The sequence below is a fragment of the Rosa chinensis genome, chromosome 5 (assembly GCF_002994745.2).
Source record: "Rosa chinensis cultivar Old Blush chromosome 5, RchiOBHm-V2, whole genome shotgun sequence".
Classification (NCBI taxonomy): domain Eukaryota; kingdom Viridiplantae; phylum Streptophyta; class Magnoliopsida; order Rosales; family Rosaceae; genus Rosa; species Rosa chinensis.
This window is the reverse complement of record NC_037092.1, coordinates 56225972-56244233: the sequence shown is the minus strand read 5'-3', so window position 1 is coordinate 56244233 and position 18262 is coordinate 56225972. Positions and strand designations below refer to the sequence as shown.

Here is an 18262-nt window from a genome sequence, read left to right as displayed (position 1 = left end):
GTGTGTGTGGGGGGGGGGGGGGAGGGGGAGGAGGGGGGGACGTATAAATTCCTAATGACTGTGTAGCGTATGTGTACAAGTATACATAATCTTAACTATAGTACCTAAGCACAACATCTAAATTTATCAATGCAATACAAGTTCACAAGCACAACAAACCAACTATATTGTACGTCATCGAATTAGTATTTGTAATTAGAATTTACATACTAGTATACAAGGACTCAAAAATTCCTCCTATATAGTGAACTGGTATTTATCTTTCTTCATAAACAAGTATATATAAGGAACAACACACACACACACACAATATATATATATATATATATATATATATGTATACTTAATATTTATTAAAATTTTGGGTTGTCACAGTAATTTTGTATCCACTGGTCACAAATGAAAACTACATATAACAAAAAAAAAAAAAAAAAAACTTACAGAATTAATGGTACATTGACCTGATATTATCATGAGACGGATAGTCGCCAAGGTGAAATGAAACAATCAAATCTAGTGAAAAAATAGGGGCTAAATTATGGGGAGTGACTAACCAAAATTCGAATGCAGATATCAATCATTTAGTAAAGCCAAAGTAGACTCTCTTTAAATATAATCATGTCCCTGATACGTAATCCGCCACTACTAACCATATATGTCTCAAGCTTCTCTTCCTGGTGATGAACACTCCTTACCAACTTTGATTCTATCGCCGCATTAATCATCATGTCTAATCGCAGAAATGTACTAGTTTCTGTAACCAAGATTGGCCTCAAAATATGAACTGCATTCTCAGGCGGAATGGGAATCTTTATGTTGAAGAGCTTAGTCCACGCGTCAGCCATGTTATATTCTCTCATGACCCACAAATAAATAGAGCCAGCAGTGTTGTACGCATAATCAAAGACACACAAGCATCCTCTAAAAGAAGAAAGCGCCGCTGCATTTTTAAGAGTAGTAGGCAGAGGAATTTTTCGGAACTCTTCCTTTGCCAAATCGAAAGCAACGACATCAATGCTATAATTAGGAAAGTTCTTAATACTGATCCAATGAAGTGCCTCATTGAAAAGAAACCCCTCGCTGAAGGGCTCCACATCGGAAGGGACTTGGATCGTTTTCCAAGTGTTCGCTCTCGATGAGAATATCTCGGCCTGCTGTTTCTTCTCGATTTTGGCAATAACTTTGTAGTCGTCAGTGGCCGACAAATGTCCAAAACCAAAATAACGTAGACGCTGAACGTTTAAGGAATCAGAGGTAGTTTTTTGAAGAATCCAGTTGAAGGGTTCCAGATGTACAGAGGTAGTTTTTTGAAGAATCCAGTTGAAGGGTTCCAGATGTACAGGTTCGATGGGAAGTACCTGGAGTCTCTGTCTAGGGATGTCGCACATACCAGACCATTGCAGGAGGAGAGTATGCGGACGACGTCGTCGGGTTGCTTGAATGGGCAGGTCAGCTTTGTAACTGAAAAACTCTCCATGTCTAGGGATTCGTATTCAGATTGAGAGGCGGTGGAGAGGAGGAGTCTGGTTCGAGTCTGTTCAGAAGTTATTTGGAACTGGGATTTGGCGAATTGGTGGTCGGACAATATGATGAAACGCCACCGCTTCGAAACGCAGGTGAAGCGGATTAAGGATTTGATCGGCAACCGCTGCAGGATTTTAACCATCATGTCTTCGGGTATGTGCTCCGCCATCTTCACTAGTGTTTCTGAGTTTGTTTCCCGTTTTAGGGTTTTACCGGTGGTGTTCGACTAAGGGCACGTTTACTTACTTGGAATGGAATGGAATGAAATGGAATGATTAAAGACTAAAAACACCCCTGTGTTTACTAACACATAAAGGAAAGGAATCGGAATGATTCCGGGTAAAAGAATTCCTGTGTTTAAAGAATTCCTGTGTTTACTAACACATGAAGGAATTGGAATTGGTGTAGGTCCCACCTATTTATCAGGAATCGATTCCTGAATATTTAGGAATTTGATTACGAAGGGGGGGATGGGTTTAAGAATCAATCCTCCGGAATCAATACTGATTCCTTTATTCTCCCATTCCATTTGTTTCCGATTCATGATTGTTTTCCATTCCAAGTAAGTAAACGTGCCATAAAAGAAAAAGTACTCCTGCTGTAAATGAACTCTTTTTTTTCTTTGAGAAGGAATAGGAAACGAACTCGGTAAATTTTACATACACACCCCAAACTACTTAATACACATCCCTATTATTTTATATTTTAAATTAGATTTTATAGATAGATTAAATGACCAAAATAGACATCTATATATTAAAAGAAAAATAATAAGGGTTTTTGTCCATTTACCCCATTTCTAGGGATTTTTTTTCCCACTAACCCCATTAAGTTTTTTTAATTCCCCCTTACCCAATACACTCTAAGGGAGTCTTCCCTAATACCCCATTAAGATTTTTTAATTTTTTAATTTTTTTAATTCCATTTTACCCCTCACCCCTTTGTTACTTAGAGAGAGAGAGAGAGAGAGAGAGAGAGAGAGAGAGAGAGAGAGAGAGAATGGAAGAGAGAGAAACCATATGAGACTTCGCCAGAGCCGGTCACCGGTCGCCGGATTCCAGCCACCTATCGCAGGATTTCGGCCAACTTTTGCAGGAATCCGGTCACCGGCCGCCAGAATCCGATAACCGGCTGCCGGAATCAGATCACAGGCTGCTGCCCACCAGATTTTTTTGAAAACATCTATTGCCCCCAATAGAGGAGCAATAGACGTCTATTGGTCTATTGCCCCCCAATAGACGTCTATTACCCAGCAGTGTATTGCCCCCAATATGCGCCTATTGCCCCCCAATATAAGGACAATAAAGGTCTATTGCCCCCCAATAGACATCTATTGTCTCTCAATAGACGTTTCGATTATCGAAATGGAAACCAATCTTCCTAAAATTACACAAATAAAACTTTGATTAAAGAAAAAAAAATGAGGAGATTACATCAATTCAAAACGTCTATTTCCCCCCAATAGACGTATATTGCCCCCCAATAGATATTTCAGTTACCGAAATGAGAACTAATCTTCCTAAAATTACAAAAATAAAACTTTGATTAAAGAAAAAAATGAAGAGATTGTATCAATTCAAAACGTTTATTGGAGGGCAATAGACGTCTATTGCCCCCCAATAGACATTCAAAAAATTAAAAACAAGGAAGAAAATCTAAGATGAGAGTTAGAGCCTTATATACCCTATGGGTAGTTTGTACATATGGCGACTTCCTAGACAAAGCAACCTACACAAACAAGCAGAAAGTAAAAGATCAAACATCCAAAATATTGCCAAATGAAGTAAATGAACTCATTTATACACACAATTTTTAGAGTGCAAAAGAACCTGAATGCTTGCAGGGCCCCACTCAATAAAGTTAACAAGCTTTCTTTCACGTATCCTCTGCAAACTTTCATGAACCTGATTACAGAATACAAGCACTAAATACACCGTCCAAAGAAAATACAAAACAGTAGAAGAGAAACAGAGTGCTTAACATCTAAGGCAAATAAGAAACTCTAGTTCATATATCCACAGACAATTCTAAAACTTGCTACCACGTTGTGAGAATATGCATAGACTTGCAGTCATCTACTACAATTGACTTTCATTTCCCAATAAATTATGGAGGAACCTAAACCTGAATGCTTGGAGGAACCTAATCATCGTTCCCCTCTGCTAGCAGCACCGGAGAACCTTGGTCCAGCGCCGGAGAACCTTGATCTAGCGCCGGAGAGCCTTCATCGACATCGGAGAACCTTGGTCCAGCGCTGGAGAACCTTGATCGAGCTTCGGAGAGTCCTCGTCGAGCACCGGAGGGGCTGGGTCGAGCGCCGATGGGCTTGGAAGGCCAGAGGTCCTACGTCGAACGCCGGGAGGCTTATGTTGTACCTCGGAGAGGCTGGGTCTAGAACGCCTGGGTTAAGCGCCGAACGCCGGAAGGGCTGGGTGGAGTGCCGGAGGGGCTGGAACGTTGCCGGAGCTGGAGGTCAGTTGGGGGGAGAGAGAGAGAGAAAGGAGGGGATGAGAAAGTGATTACCCAGTGGCAGCTGTATGTAATTTATTAATTAAGCAGAGGGCATAATAGTCATTTCTCTTTAATTTGGGTTAGTAAGAATAAAAATCTGTTGTTGGGGTAAGTGAGATAACTTTGGCTTATTTTGGGGCTTTTGGTCAAGAACCTAAATAATAATAATCATATCTTCCTTATATGATTCTATAATTATAAACACAATAAATTTATATACATGCATCCTCATTCAAAACAAGAATAAAGTTAGAAACCATCAAATTTAAATTTTTCTCAAATAAATTGTAATTAAATGGGGTGAGAAACCATATAATTTAGAATTTCAAAATCAATGACATTAAATATTTTTAAAACAAATCACTTTACTCCCACTTTTAGTTTTTTTTTTTTCTAAAAGTTATGATTAGTCAATTTATTATCTAATATAAAAAATCACAGGTATAAAACTTTGTAATTGTTAATTTGTTTGACTATCCAATGACAATTTCGTAGTTCCGCCATTGTGGAGAAACTACTGAACTGATACAGTTTTGGTTGAAAGTTCGACTCAAAATTCAATATGGTGTTTGGTTGATGAGAACTCAAATAATACAAAACCTATTTCTAAGCATCTATTTGAAGGGAACAATAATGAATCCTTATGGATTTCCCAATAACTAAGACAAGTAATTAATATGGTCAGATATACTAATTAAATTAAATAGTAGCCTTAATGTTATTAAATAATAGTGTATTTCATGGTTTGTTAGGTTAAGGATATTTTAGGTAATTTGGGTTGTGTATTTAGTAAAATATTAGAATGAGAAATTAAATGGTAGGTTTATTGAATAAGGAGTGTGTATTGAGTAATTAGATGTGTGTATTTAAAATTTCTCAACGAACTCTTTGGTGGTTTGGATTGCACCATGCCCTTGGGTCGTACTGCGACTAAAATGATTAGGATTTCAAAACTTTATATAAAATATGGATTCTAAATGGGGGAAGGAAATTTTATTCACACGTTATAAAATACTAGGTATACATCCTCACTTATTAATTTTTGAGAAATTTTTAATATAAACCCCTAATTACTTAATACAAATCCCTAATATTTTAAATTTTAAATAGATTATATAGGTTTGCTAAATGATCCACATCTTTTAAATTAGAATAATTTTAGGAATGATTTACATTAAATATGGTATTCAATTTCATATCAATTCCAAATTTTATACCGGATCTAGAAGAAAAATTTAAGAAAGATATACATCAAATATGATATTAAATTACTAATTAGATTGCTATTAATCCTATTAATTCTTTTCTTTTATGTGCAAAGACATTCAATAAGGGCATATTAGTCATGTAAAAAAAGAAAAAGTAATAACGATTGAGTCAGCAAGATGAAAAAGGAAATAATTCAATATGGGGTCTAGCTTTTGGACTTTAATCTAATCAACTCTATTTGAAGAGATTTGAAATAGGGTACTATTAATATGGCTTAATAAAGCAATCTAAGATGAAGATGAAAACCCTAGCCATCCTAACAGCGCTTCTCCTAGCGTTGCCTTCTTGTGGCAGCGACAAACACAGCGGCTCTGGCTAACTTCCAACCGCAGGGCATGTCCGTCTGGGCCTTTTTCTGTCCTTTAATCCATCCAATATGGTACCTTCCCATCTTCATCTCTCAAGCTCTACCACTGATGTTCATGGCGGTGGTGGTGACGCAGTTTGGCTCCTAGAGACCTCCCAATCTCTTTCTGTGACTTCAATGACACCCATGTCGTTAACTAAGATGTGGATGAGCGGCAGTGCTGCGCGAAGAGGCAGAGAAGAGGCTATAGATCGACCGGCGCTGCGGACAACGTAGAGCTGCTGGTGACATGCAAATGGATCTGGGTGTCCATATCAATATGGTTGGACTATGTTTGGGCTCAAATCCAAGCCCTATTCTCTATGATCCTGACGGTGATTACCTGGTGGTGTCCACAGGTAGCTAGGCTATTTGTTGGAGGTGGTCCTTGCGACGGAGATCATGGTCTGTGGCTGAGGTGCTCCTGCCTTAGGGATTTTGGGTTTGGGTCCAAATTGGCTAGCCCAAGCTATTGGGCCTTTGCTTAGGGTTCTTGGAAATGGGCTCACTTCTATGGGCCAGAAAATGAAGATGAAAGCAGAAACTGATGAGTTTGGGCTCTTCATAAATGAGGCATCTAAGTCAATTTGGATCGTCAAGGAGTTGGGCAGCTGCTAGGCCCAATCTCTCTATGGACCGGACAACGATTGTGTCCGACAAAATCTTCTAGCCCTAGTTTGAAGGGCAAAGGAAAAATATAGATGGGTGTGCTAGGGGCCTATGTACTATGTCTTACTTTTCTCCATAGTTTATAGGCTCATTTTAAATAAGTGAGCAATTAGTTTGAATATAGATGGTTTGTTTCTATATATCACAATAGTTTTCTTACTATAACTTCTTGATCTATCTAGTTGAAGACAGCAGAAAGATATGTAATGGCTATCTTCGCATGCGTTAATGAAATTCACATTTCTTTCAAAAAAAATTGGGTACTATTAATACAGGAAACATCTAAGAGAAATTTGATATTAAGTAAATCGAGATACCCTTGAGAATGATCGATGAGCAATATATGCGACGTAAGTGTCCCAGATCATGGCCACAGAGATTACTCCAATACCAAACACAACAGCCAATAACCTGTAATGGGGTTTGTCAACAGAAACTGCATTGTGAGCTGTGTAACCCTTTGAAAGCAAATGGTTTATCGAAACATAGATGAATACTCCACAAGCCAAGCCTATAGAAATAGCAAACATCCAATCTGCTGTTGAACCTTCAGTTGTGGAATCTATTATGATCCCAACTCCCACACCAACTGGACTAGAAATGGCAAAGATAAAAGCGTAAGCCATGCATGATAAGAAGGGACGATTGGGAACCATGCGGAGGAGAGCAATGCTCATGGCAATGGCTGCAATCATTTTGTGCAGACACACTGTCCACAAAGCCTTCCAAGCATCAATTTTCGTTTTTGCAATTCCAATAGCGATGCCCTCAGAGAAAGAGTGGAAGCACAAGGCTATGATCAACAAAATGGTGTCCCCAAATGAACCAACTGCTGCTACGTGGTGGGTGCCATGGCTCTGCAGTGAAAGCATACATACAAGCAAGATGTGTTGTCAATTCTATATAGCGTAATGTTCTCTAACAAAATATTTGACATGTCTTGTTGATAAACTCTTGATCTGCTCATATATCCGAACAACATTCCACGAGAGTGGCAACAAAGCATGTTGTTTTTGTTCGATCTTTAATCCTAACAGTGTATTATAATTTCAAAAGTATGTAGTGAATTCGTAATAACTTTTGGGTATGCATGTGAGGACAAATACAAGATTTTTAGTTTATCAAACATAGATATTGGAAACAAGCACAAACAAGAGCAGAACATATACATATCTCACCTTGTGAGCCTCGTCCTTCCCTGTAGAAAAAGAAGTTTGTGAAATCAGTAATAAAATCGAGTTGTATAGTTAAGGCTCAAAACCAAGTCTCTATATCTACCACTGACCTTGAAATTCAGGGTCGGTTGGACTGTCCTTCTGCTTAGCATAGACATATGAAACCACACAATCTGCAAACATTGTGATCAAGAACCCTACACAGGCCAGCATACAGGCAAAAGGGTACTCCTTTTCAGTCAAGCCCTCAAAAGTCTTGTTTGAATCACTCAGGAAGTGCATGAGAGCTGTTCCCAAAAACACACCACCAGCAAACTGTGTGCCTAGAACCAAGAACGCCTCGTTCCACCTTAAGAAGTAAGGTGACATTCCTGCAGCAAAAGTCCCAACAAAGACCAACAGCAGGCACCAAATCTTGACCAGGATAAGAGCCTTAGATCGAAGGTAGTGAGCACCATTGTGTTTTTCAGTTTCACCCTTGCCGTGGTTGCTGTAGGCTAAGGAAGAGAGGGTGAGGCAAAGGAAGAGAAGAACGCCATTCTTCTCTGGCACATGGAAGGGTTGGAAGGGTTCAGTGTGTTATTGTACACTGGTGGGTTTGGACTCTACCTTAATTACAATTAGGGAAAAAACAAGCTAGTTCTTAGTCACTAATCTGATATCATGTTAAAAAGTATAAACTGCTCTCTATTTTCATTTGGTTTTGTAAAAAAATATTTCGGTCTGATCATGCATCAGCATGCTCGAGTATAAACAATTGTTATAGGCAAATCTCATGTACAATTGTTCCTTGCTCTAAGTAAAAGAATCAAATGCAGTTATCACTGTGAATAAAATTTTAGAAATGATAGGTATACACCTAATCAGATTCTGATCACATTGTCGACATGCCATAACACGAGACCTAGAGAGAGTATATACCAGTCGGATTCAAATATCTGACAGATGCTTTGTACCTTAATTAATATATTAATGAATCTATACTTTACAAAGACATGTTCATCCATTCCCAAACTGAGCAGTGCAGCAGGAGTTGCAACTCCAATGGTGCATTGTGACATTATAATGGGGATATGTAAGTCAACGCAGATAAAATCCCTTTCTTTCTGACATACATAATGTGTCACATACTGTCAAAGCTAACAGAACATATGAATTCTTATCGGTCAAAATATATAACATGATCCACACCTAGATGATTGCCAAGCCATTTGTACTGTAAAATCCAAACGAATATAACTTATTCAAGGAAAAATTTGGAAGAGGAGATATGCAATCTGTTGTAACAATTTCACCATATTGGGAATGATAGCAGTCTTGTAGACTGAACTAATAACTACATGAAATTTATATACAAAAAACAGATTTAGCTATTACCCTAGTCTTGCTACTCATCAAAGAAACTCCATTCCATATGCTTCATTAGGCATTCTTTCACAAACAAATATGGTAAAGGCACAACCTTTGGCATGTCTTCAAGTGTCCCAAATCATCACAACAGCTATAACGCTAACGCCCAACGACACTGCCAAAACTTGTAATGGGGTTTGTCCACAGAAACTTCCTTACCGGGTGTGTAACCCTTTGCCAATAAATGGTTTACAGCTACATAGATAAACACACCACATGCCAGACCCATTGAAATCGCAAATATCCAATCTGCCACAGCACCTTGGGTTGTTGCGTCTATTATGATTCCAATGGCCACGCCAATAGGACTTGAAATAGCAAATGCAAAAGCATAGGCAGCGCATGATAAGAAGGGACGGTTAGGCATCATTCGCAGAAGAGCAATTCCCATGGCAATAGCTGCAAATACCTTATGCAGAGAAATTGTCCATAAGGCTTTCCAAGCATCAGCTTTAGTCTCAGCAACTCCAATTGCAATGCCCTCAAAGACAGAGTGAAAACACAAGGCTACTATCAACAGGACACTATCCCCAAGTGAACTAACATTTGCGACAGATGCGTTTGCAAAGTGGTTATGGCTCTGCCAAAGCATTCGAATATAGTATATAATCAGTTTCAGGACAATAATCATCCATACCAAGTGGCAGATCTTAATCAGTACATATGTGAACAAGAACTATATACAACTATGATCTCACCTGACACTGTGATGCTGTGACGCCTTTTTCATGTTCAACACTCCCTGAAATGAAGAAAACAATAATCAATTTTGATAGTCCTAACAATCTTACATCATATCATCATCTTCAGTAGCAGAGAAAATTTTAGGCCTATCTGATTTGTTCAATCCTTTACTCCTTAGTCCTTATCCTGACTCATGACCCAAGATTAACTCGTGTTGTTATAAAAAAAGTAATTTAGCACCTATCCACTTCTATAATATACCTTAAGCCTAGCTTTTCTTCTTAATTTAGTTCTCACTTGGCCATGTTAAATGACAATCCCGCTAATAATTTCTTAGCCACATGACCAAACCACGCCAATTTAGCACCAGAGAAAAAAATTCATGTACAGCTGACATATTCAATCTCTTTAGTCTTTATCCAGCTATCCTGACTATAAAGAAAGTTAATTCTTCTTGCAACTAACATCACACATCAAACAATTGTCATGGAACAAACCCACAACTCTCACAAAAGAAAGTTCAAATCTGAAAACAAAACCCACAACTCACCTTGAGTCTCAAGATCAGAAACAGAGCCAGCGCCCCTTTTCTTGGAAAACACATAGGAAATGACACAGTCAGCCAGCATTGTCAACAAGAACCCAGCACAAGCCAACATGAACGCAAAAGGGTACTCTTTTTTAGTCAAGTCTTTAAAAGTCTCATCAGCGTCACTCAGAAAATGCATCAGAGCCGTCCCCAGAAACACACCCCCAGCAAACTGGGTCCCCAGAACCAAGAAACCCTGATTCCATTTGAAGAAGTAAGGAGAAACTCCAGGGATGAAAGTTCCGAAGAAAATAACTATCAAACACCAAATCTTTGCCATGATCAGAGGCCTGGCGCGGAGGTCAGTGTCGTCTGCGGCGGTTGGTTCCTCGTCTTCATCGCCGTGGCCGCTGTGGGCGGAGGCGGCGAGGGCGAGGGAGAGGAGGATGAGGTGGAGGAGGAGGAGAAGTGGTCGAGCCATTTTTGTGGAGAGGCTGTGGACATTGGAGAATGCAGAGTTGGGTTAGTTATAAAGCGGTTGTTGGGTTTGTATTGTAGTACAGAAGAGAGAGTAGTACTGGAAGAAGACGAAATTGGAAAGAGGAGATGTACTGCAATGTTATGGCGGAGACTTTTTTGGTGTGTGATTACGACACACAGAGAGAGTTTGAATCGGTGGTTTCTGAAACAAGAAAGACTTGACTTCCAATTTCCAAACCGAGCTGTCACCTGGTTAACGCGCGCACTCGCTCCTCCCTTGTGCGCGAAGAAAAGTCATCAACAATTTTAGAGGAATATATTCTATTTTTTCTTTGGGTGCTGTATAAGATTTTTTTTTTTTTCCTTTTGGAGGATTCTATATTTGTACACGTTACAGAGTCATATTCACCCATTCAATAACTTTTACTGTTAAATGTATTTTTTTTTATTGAATCAAACAAATATATCATTCATATCAAGCTAAAGTGAGTAAGTGACTATTACATATCATTCTGCTGTCTGACAGACAAGAAGATGTGTTAGTACCTCACAACGGTACATAAAACTAGATCATTCATTAGACATCAAATACATTGAAAAACTGATATCTTCCTTAGGTACTACTCCAGAAGATTCATTAACTGTATTTATTCGTAACTGCTAAGAGCCTAATTTATTGAGCAAGTAAATATGACTGATCATCTAAATGTATGGATTAAATTTTGAAAAGCACAATTTGCAGATGGATGAGATCGATGAAATCAAAAGGAACAAAAGCAATATAATAACTAATAGCAAAAAATGATTGTATTTGTAATTTTGTATGCACTTGCACCTGTAGATTCAAAAACAAGGTCTTTTAAGGATAAGGTTTTTTTTGTTCTTTCCTACCTAGTCTTTACTCTAATGATGGTGTTAACGTTTGTTGTTCTGGTTGCTTGGTTTGTATATCAAAATCAAAAGTAAAGTTAGAAATATCGTGCTTTATTCTTAGATTTTGAATGTATTTAAATATTTGTTGGATATATTTAGAAACACCATTATTTTCTTCTTACATCAAAACGGACCTTAATTATAGATAGAAAAAAGTCAAAAACGAACCCTAACTATAGATAGAGGACTTTCGTAAACAGTCAATGACAAATAAAAATTTGGAGGAACAAGAGAGAACAGTGCAAATTGCCACGCGCCTTAGCTGGTGTGAATGTGATTTTCATTTCAATTTGTCTCCTTGTACAAGTTAAAACTGTTGGCAACCTTTGATTCCATCCAAAGCTTGTGGTGCCAGTTATATCCAACTAACGTGCCTGGGACGTTCGTAATATCTTCTATTCAATAAATGGTGACATTTTCTGGATTATAGCATCTGTAATCTTATTTGCATGAAAATGCAATCATTACAGAATAAAATTTAAACCACAAGAAACTGGACGGACAGAAACAAAATTGAACAGATGTGACAGCCAATAATTCTCGAGGCACAATATCATCATCCAATCTCTTTCCGAGCTACAGGTAAATTGAAATTGATATTGGTTAAAACTTTGATGTTCAGAAAAAATAGATTAGATACCAGAAATACAGTGTCAGCAGCCCAGAGAGACTGAGCTGAACATATACTGTTCCAGATTTTATCCACGCTGCAAAATTTTTTTTTTTTTTTTTTTTAATCTTTGAAATTGGCTTCATAACTTCTCTAACTCTGCGTACTTCAAAACCAGATCGCCAATTACGCCTGAAACCATCTCCTAGTTTTTACATTATTCTGACTCAGTCTCCAACATCAACGCCTCCAGAGTCGAGGACCATGCTGCTTCTGTTCTTGCATTTTCCTGCAATGTGATTTCAATTTTATTTTGTAAGAATTTGCGCCAACATGTGACATTATAAGTGACCTATAGCATGTTGTATATTCAATGAAATGCAAATAGGCGCTTCAAAATTGCCTGCAAGTAAATCATTCTACTCGACTTGGCACTCAAGGAGACTCAAACCTGGGCATTCTGTATATATGCATTATGTGTACAAATCACATACATAAGAACAGTTGACTGCATGGTAGATGCAGGAGATCACAGAAAAGAGGACATGGGTGGGTAAGATAAAAGAGTGTTTCAGTCTTTGTGAGTATCAGAAATCAGAATAACAAATGTAAATTGAGTACATGAAATGAAAACATCCCTCTGCTTTTTACCAGACAAAAAACAAAAGAAAAAGAATTAATTGAACATAAGTATTAGAATAACACATGTAAATTGGACTCGCATGTTACGAAAATGAAAACATCCCTCTGCTTTTTACCAAATAAAAAAAATAAAAAATAAAAATTAACTGACCATAAGTATCAGAATAACACATGTAAATTGGACTCGCATATTACGAATATATTACCTCTGATGCTCCTTAGTACGCCTAATGAACTCAGCTGGAATTTCATGTCCTTCATACGATGCTAATACTTGTCTGATATCTGCTGGAGGGTTACGGGCGACAACTGCACATAAATCAAGTACAAGCAGGCGTTAGTGGAATTCCAAGGGTTATTCATTCTTGAGAACAAACAAAAAATCACAGATGACTTACATTCAAGAAATGGGATGAAATCTACAAGCGCTGTATCATCCAGCTCAGACTTATATGGCTTTATTACGGCACCATTTTCAGGCTGTAGGCTATTTTCTCGTGCATGGGCACTCAGATATATGATCTTTCTTGGATCTCTATTTAGCTTTGAAAGGTCCTGCCACAAGAAACTACGTCTCAACATCTCATATACCTTAATGATCACACAAGTAAAACCAGAAACATCCTTATTAACCCTGATGGATTACCCATAAAGAGAGGAGGAAAAACATTTCAAGTCATTAAGCGGGTCGGAGTTTATCAATTACTTAATGGTTTGACCAGCAACTTTTTGGTCAAAGCTGAGTACATCTACCATCGAACACATCATCCAGGAACAGAAGTAGTAGGACTTATTTTAATTATAAAATATGTCGAAACTTTTTGCAAACAGTTACTGTACAGAAGAAAAATATAATTTTTCAATAGAATAGTAACTCACGTTAGGCTCACTCAAGAAGAAATGAGCCTCAGCAAGAATGTTGATGAAAAAATAAATCAAATTTTTTTTGGCACTGTCCAACCATTCAATATTAGTGAACATTTTCAGAACTTCAAAAATGTTGATCATCAAGAACATAAACAAAAGAGGGAATCGAGCATCATTCAAATGGAACAGCAAATATTTAGCAAGCCAAGTACCCTATAATGCACTCCATCTTGATACTTGGTGGCAGCCTTTCCTAGCCTGAATCTTACACAATGTTTTGGGTCCAATCTCTCCATTACAGGATCTACATACTACATTCACCAAAGAAAAGTAAGATGCCGTTAGTGATTATTAATTATTTGAAATTGAATAAAAGAAGAAAGAATAAATAAAAATAAAAAGATGTCATGAAAAAGCCTGAGCAAGATGTTGCAAAATAAGTGATGGCAAAATTACCATATTTGAATAGTCCGAAAATACGATGATTTCATAAAACTGAGCAAGATGCTCTAAGAAAGCATCAACTCCAGGTCTTTTGATTGTCTGCCAGCCCTTTTCCCTCTTCATATGCCAAAGAGAAACATCCTCATAAGTAATCACACAAAAAGGTAAAATGAAAATTTATGGCATGAGGACTGTAATGGTGACTACTTATAGGTGGCACAAGCGAAGATGGAAACAAAATGCATTGCTTAGATATCATGTGCGCATATATAAAAGCACATGTCTACATCTAAATCTTCTAATTTGCAGAACAACCACGACCATTTTCCAGCCTAGCCTTACCGTCCAATAAGAGTAAAGTAATGTCTCCTGTAGATCCAGAACAAGTGTATAAGCATTTCTATCCATGGGATGCAAATCTGGAAGAAGCTTTTCCGCATATGGTTCAGTATAACCCTATAAAACCAAGTACTGTGGTCAAACAAACCAATATTATGACATTATAGTGTGCCCAAGTATAAAGCAAGAAACAGAAACAAAATACCCACTCGAACTTGTTCTTCAATTGCCCTCCTAGCATCAAGGTAAGCTTCAGCTGCTTTAGCAGGCACTGGACGTATCAGGAAGAAAGAATCAGCATAAGTGGTAACAATAAAAACTCTAATTAGAGAGAATTTCCCTTTGGTACTAAGCAAGAGGTTTCAAAAGTCATAACTTCATCTGCATCAAGCCCAGAGGCGATATGTGACAACCAAGTAAGCTCTGTAAAATTATATCTTAAGCCTAGTAATGGGCGCTACAGAAAGATGATTGTCAAGAGCATTTACACTTATATGTTTAAGTAAATACGCCTCCCTACACTATGTCATCAAAGAGTTCAATCAAAATCTTAAATTATTAGTACTATGATTTTCCAATGTTGGTCCTCAAGATACAGGTTACCAAATGCTAGTAACCAGAGGAAAATATATATCTGTATATATTATATATAATGCAGCTAGTAAACAAATCCTCCACATAACAGTAACGATTAATGTGAATGATATTAACATCAATCAGTTTTAATGAAACGACTGAACAAACACCTCATAAACTACAGCATCTGTGAAGCTTGACTACCACAGAACAGAAATGTAGTTCAGAGAACCCACCTATAATTGCAGAAGAGTAGAGCATAGTTTTGAATTTCTGCAAAGGAAATTGATAGCAAAATATCAATCTACTGAAAATACCAACACATTCAATTAATAACGATTAAATAACAATCACAATGAGTAAGGTTCCATAACTTCAATAAGTGCAAACAAAATGTAATGTGCTACTAGGGTCTCATGTGCAGCTTATAGACTAACCAACGAGGAGTTAGTAGGAATGGTAGACCCATGGTTTGCTCCCATGTGGTCGGGGGTTCAAATCCCTCATGGTAGAGTTACCTGGCGCCTAACGATCGTAGGGTTTGGCAGGAGGACCCAGTTTCAAGCCTGGCTCTATAAAGCGAATTTGGGGGATTTATGGGTATCAAAAACAAGATGTATAGCTAATAAACTATAAAACAGTTTATACGACCAATACTTGATAACAAATATGATAATGAGCTACCCGGTGCAAGAAAGCTATAACATATGATATTTGTTTAGAGCGCATTTGATATCAAAACCAGATAGCTGGATAATTTATTGTCTCTAAAATAAACAAAGGCATGGTTATGTTGTTTTTGGACATGATTTTTCCAGATACAATATTGAATAGAAATTATTTGACAATAATAAAGCCGTTTTCGTCATTTCATGAGCTTCTATCCAAAAACTGTCAAAATACTGACCCTTTTTTATTTCCTTACTACTTTCTCCACTTCTTCTCTCAATTCCCCACTCTCATTTCTTTGACCAAACATCCTCTCTAGCTTTGTGAAATCAAAGCTCTCTCATCCCTAACTTCAATTGAAGGATAAAGTCATTGTTGCCCAACAAAGAAAGCATGCTCAGAACGACAGGTTTCTTTTTGGCAAAATCTGGGAGGGAAAGGTGGAGAGTTTTACAATCTTACATAAAGGTTTGCCAGAAGATTTAATCTTCAAATTTGATTCCAAAATAGCAGTCGGAGTGAATCCTAGTTCTAAACAACGCCTTACAACTCATTCTCTCTTCCTCCTCTCTTTTTCGGGTTAACTCACTTTTTAAATAATTGTCATCCAAAAGCTAATCAAGTATCTTGCAACTGAAGTAAAGATAAAAAAAAACATACAAACATCAAATTATGCACACAGCTGAGTAACTGCATTTTCATACATAGTCTGACTCAATCTTACGTCAAGAGTGGATGCATCATCTGGAATTTCGATACTTGCACGTGCTTCTCGCAGAGCCTTTGTCTTTTCAGCTATTTCATCCATCGAGTAAGCTGCAAAAAAAAAAAATGTACATCCAAAACTCACTCTTCCTCTTTCATAACGAAACAAAAGAACAACATAAAAGAATACACAAATCTTTCTGTTCACCTAAAACCCACATCAAATTTCCCACAAGACAAAAAAGAATGAAGTTTCACAACCAAAATCGAATCACAAATGTACAATTCTACACTGTTCAATTCAGTTAGCAAGAAATGAAAAACTTCTCTCCATGATCCAATCCAACACACACAGCACTAATCATTTCTTGATCTTTCAGCCAAGGCCCACATCGAAATTTCGTTTCCGAATCCAATTCAAGAGAGAAGGAAAAAAACAAATGAAGTAATATTGATACCATAGGAGACATAAGCAACAGAGGCGGTGGCGCCGGTGAGAGCGCCAATGAGGGAGTACTTGAGAAAGCTCCAGGGCTTTCTAGTTGACGCGCTCGCAGCGGCGGCGCTTGGCGGTGGCGGTGGAGGAGCTGTGCGATTGGAAGCGAGGGTTTCGGCGGCAACGAATGGGTCCTTAGGAGGGTTTGAAGCGACGTCGGAGCTCAGTAGACGGCGACCGCGCTTCGATACGAGAGAGGCTAAACGGGAGCGAAGTAGTGTTGAAGACATTGATGGGTTTTGGAGGAGGGTTTTAGTTCTGATCGCTGCTGTGGGTTGAAGTAGGGTTTTTGCGGAGTTTTGAGAAAAAAAAGGGAGAGAAGGGGAAAAGGGTACTTTGGGGATTGGAGTTATTTGAAACTTCTGGCCTCTGGGGAGGTTAAAACGGAGAGTCGTTTTGTCGGTTTAGGGGATTCTAGAGTCTCCTGACCAAAAAAAAGACTTGTAGTTTAGTCTACTGATAAACATATATATATATCTAGATGCATGTGAGTTGCATGTGGCTTCAAATTATTTCCACGACGGCACGACCCAAATCTTGGACTTAATTTCATCTCCCGCCGTCGCCGGCCAGGTCTACATTCCCATAATTATCGATGAGGACAACAACGTTGGACCGTTGGCGCTAGAGTACTGTGCAATATTCTGTCTTGGAGCAAATTCGATAATGGGCTTTGAAACCGCTCTATTGAGCCATTAGTACTAGAATTAAATCGAGGTCACGCCGCTTAAGGTTTGAGCGCTGAAATAGATTTTTTATTTATTTAGATTTTGCATGTGATTGTTTTGGAAACCTTGTTTGAGCCCAAAAGTATTTTTGGCAAGATCTCTTAGGGGATTTAGCATAGCGGGCTGACACCTGAGGCCCAAAAATAAACCTACTTAGGTTTGGGTTACAACTTCACTCATTTCGTGATACATAAAGAAAACAAGTCCTTATTGGAGTCAAGTAGCGGTGATGGAATAAGAAACTTCAATCAATAATGCTTCTATGGAAAGGAACAGTCGAAACCTTAGGTATAAATATCAGGTTTCAAGGACGAATTAACACAACTCTTCAATCAACTAATCTCAACGATTATCAAAGTCTCTTCGGAGCAAACCTACCTGCAACCCAGTTGCAACCCATCGAAGCTAAAGATACGCTTTAGCATACCGGTGCTTTCTCCAAACTTCCCAGTGATTGCTCTGCTCAACCTAAAACGTTGAGTATCGATTCGATGATGCGATGAGATCACAACCAAAGCCCTTGCCCGTAAGGCAAGAAGTCATTTTCCGGAAGGCAGAGAAAAGAACCTTGTGACGAGGTTGGTGCTCTCCTTGTCCACATCGTTTGATCAAGAAGTCAGGTAAAGGGATTCTCTGACGACTGCACCCCACAGTGC

General features: G+C 38.2%; 4 protein-coding genes across 4 annotated transcripts; all 4 read right to left on the bottom strand.

Annotated features, from left to right (window-relative positions):
- Positions 1-581: 581 nt before the first annotated feature.
- Positions 582-1693, bottom strand: LOC112163698 (F-box/kelch-repeat protein At3g23880). The gene is made up of 2 exons (XM_024299979.1): positions 1391-1693; positions 582-1232 (listed from the first exon to the last, which is right to left on the bottom strand). Exons 1-2 carry the CDS (start codon positions 1691-1693, stop codon positions 582-584), a joined length of 954 nt encoding a protein of 317 aa, XP_024155747.1.
- A 4925-nt stretch (positions 1694-6618) lies between these two features.
- On the bottom strand, positions 6619-8596 carry LOC112165736 (zinc transporter 11). The gene is made up of 3 exons (XM_024302360.2): positions 7605-8596; positions 7498-7517; positions 6619-7176 (listed from the first exon to the last, which is right to left on the bottom strand). Exons 1-3 carry the CDS (start codon positions 7861-7863, stop codon positions 6619-6621), a joined length of 837 nt encoding a protein of 278 aa, XP_024158128.1. The 5' UTR covers positions 7864-8596.
- A 169-nt stretch (positions 8597-8765) lies between these two features.
- On the bottom strand, positions 8766-10654 carry LOC112165735 (zinc transporter 11). Its single transcript, XM_024302359.2, is given in 4 exon segments — positions 8766-9025; positions 9028-9484; positions 9603-9646; positions 10139-10654. Coding segments are annotated over 4 exon segments (1017 nt in total). The 5' UTR covers positions 10599-10654; the 3' UTR covers positions 8766-8969.
- A 1382-nt stretch (positions 10655-12036) lies between these two features.
- On the bottom strand, positions 12037-17238 carry LOC112168268 (mitochondrial import inner membrane translocase subunit TIM50). Its single transcript, XM_024305390.2, has 10 exons — positions 16841-17238; positions 16402-16493; positions 15245-15281; positions 14642-14703; positions 14436-14549; positions 14106-14210; positions 13862-13960; positions 13181-13337; positions 12989-13091; positions 12037-12429 (listed from the first exon to the last, which is right to left on the bottom strand). Exons 1-10 carry the CDS (start codon positions 17106-17108, stop codon positions 12381-12383), a joined length of 1086 nt encoding a protein of 361 aa, XP_024161158.1. The 5' UTR covers positions 17109-17238; the 3' UTR covers positions 12037-12380.
- Positions 17239-18262: the final 1024 nt, after the last annotated feature.

Coding starts and splice junctions, on each gene's coding strand:
- LOC112168268 (XM_024305390.2), bottom strand. CDS start 17,108: ATGTCTTCAACACTACTTCGCTCCCGTTTAGCCTCTCTCGTATCGAAG. Junction 13,961..14,105: donor TTTCGGACTATTCAAATATG/GTAATTTTGCCA, acceptor TGGTGAATGTAG/TATGTAGATCCTGTAATGGA. Junction 13,338..13,861: donor AAGATGGAGTGCATTATAGG/GTACTTGGCTTG, acceptor TTCTTGTGGCAG/GACCTTTCAAAGCTAAATAG.
- LOC112163698 (XM_024299979.1), bottom strand. CDS start 1,693: ATGGCGGAGCACATACCCGAAGACATGATGGTTAAAATCCTGCAGCGG. Junction 1,233..1,390: donor TCTCCTCCTGCAATGGTCTG/GTATGTGCGACA, acceptor TTAAACGTTCAG/CGTCTACGTTATTTTGGTTT.
- LOC112165736 (XM_024302360.2), bottom strand. CDS start 7,863: ATGTCACCTTACTTCTTAAGGTGGAACGAGGCGTTCTTGGTTCTAGGC. Junction 7,518..7,604: donor AACCGACCCTGAATTTCAAG/GTCAGTGGTAGA, acceptor CTTTTTCTACAG/GGAAGGACGAGGCTCACAAG. Junction 7,177..7,497: donor GGAAGGACGAGGCTCACAAG/GTGAGATATGTA, acceptor CTTTCACTGCAG/AGCCATGGCACCCACCACGT.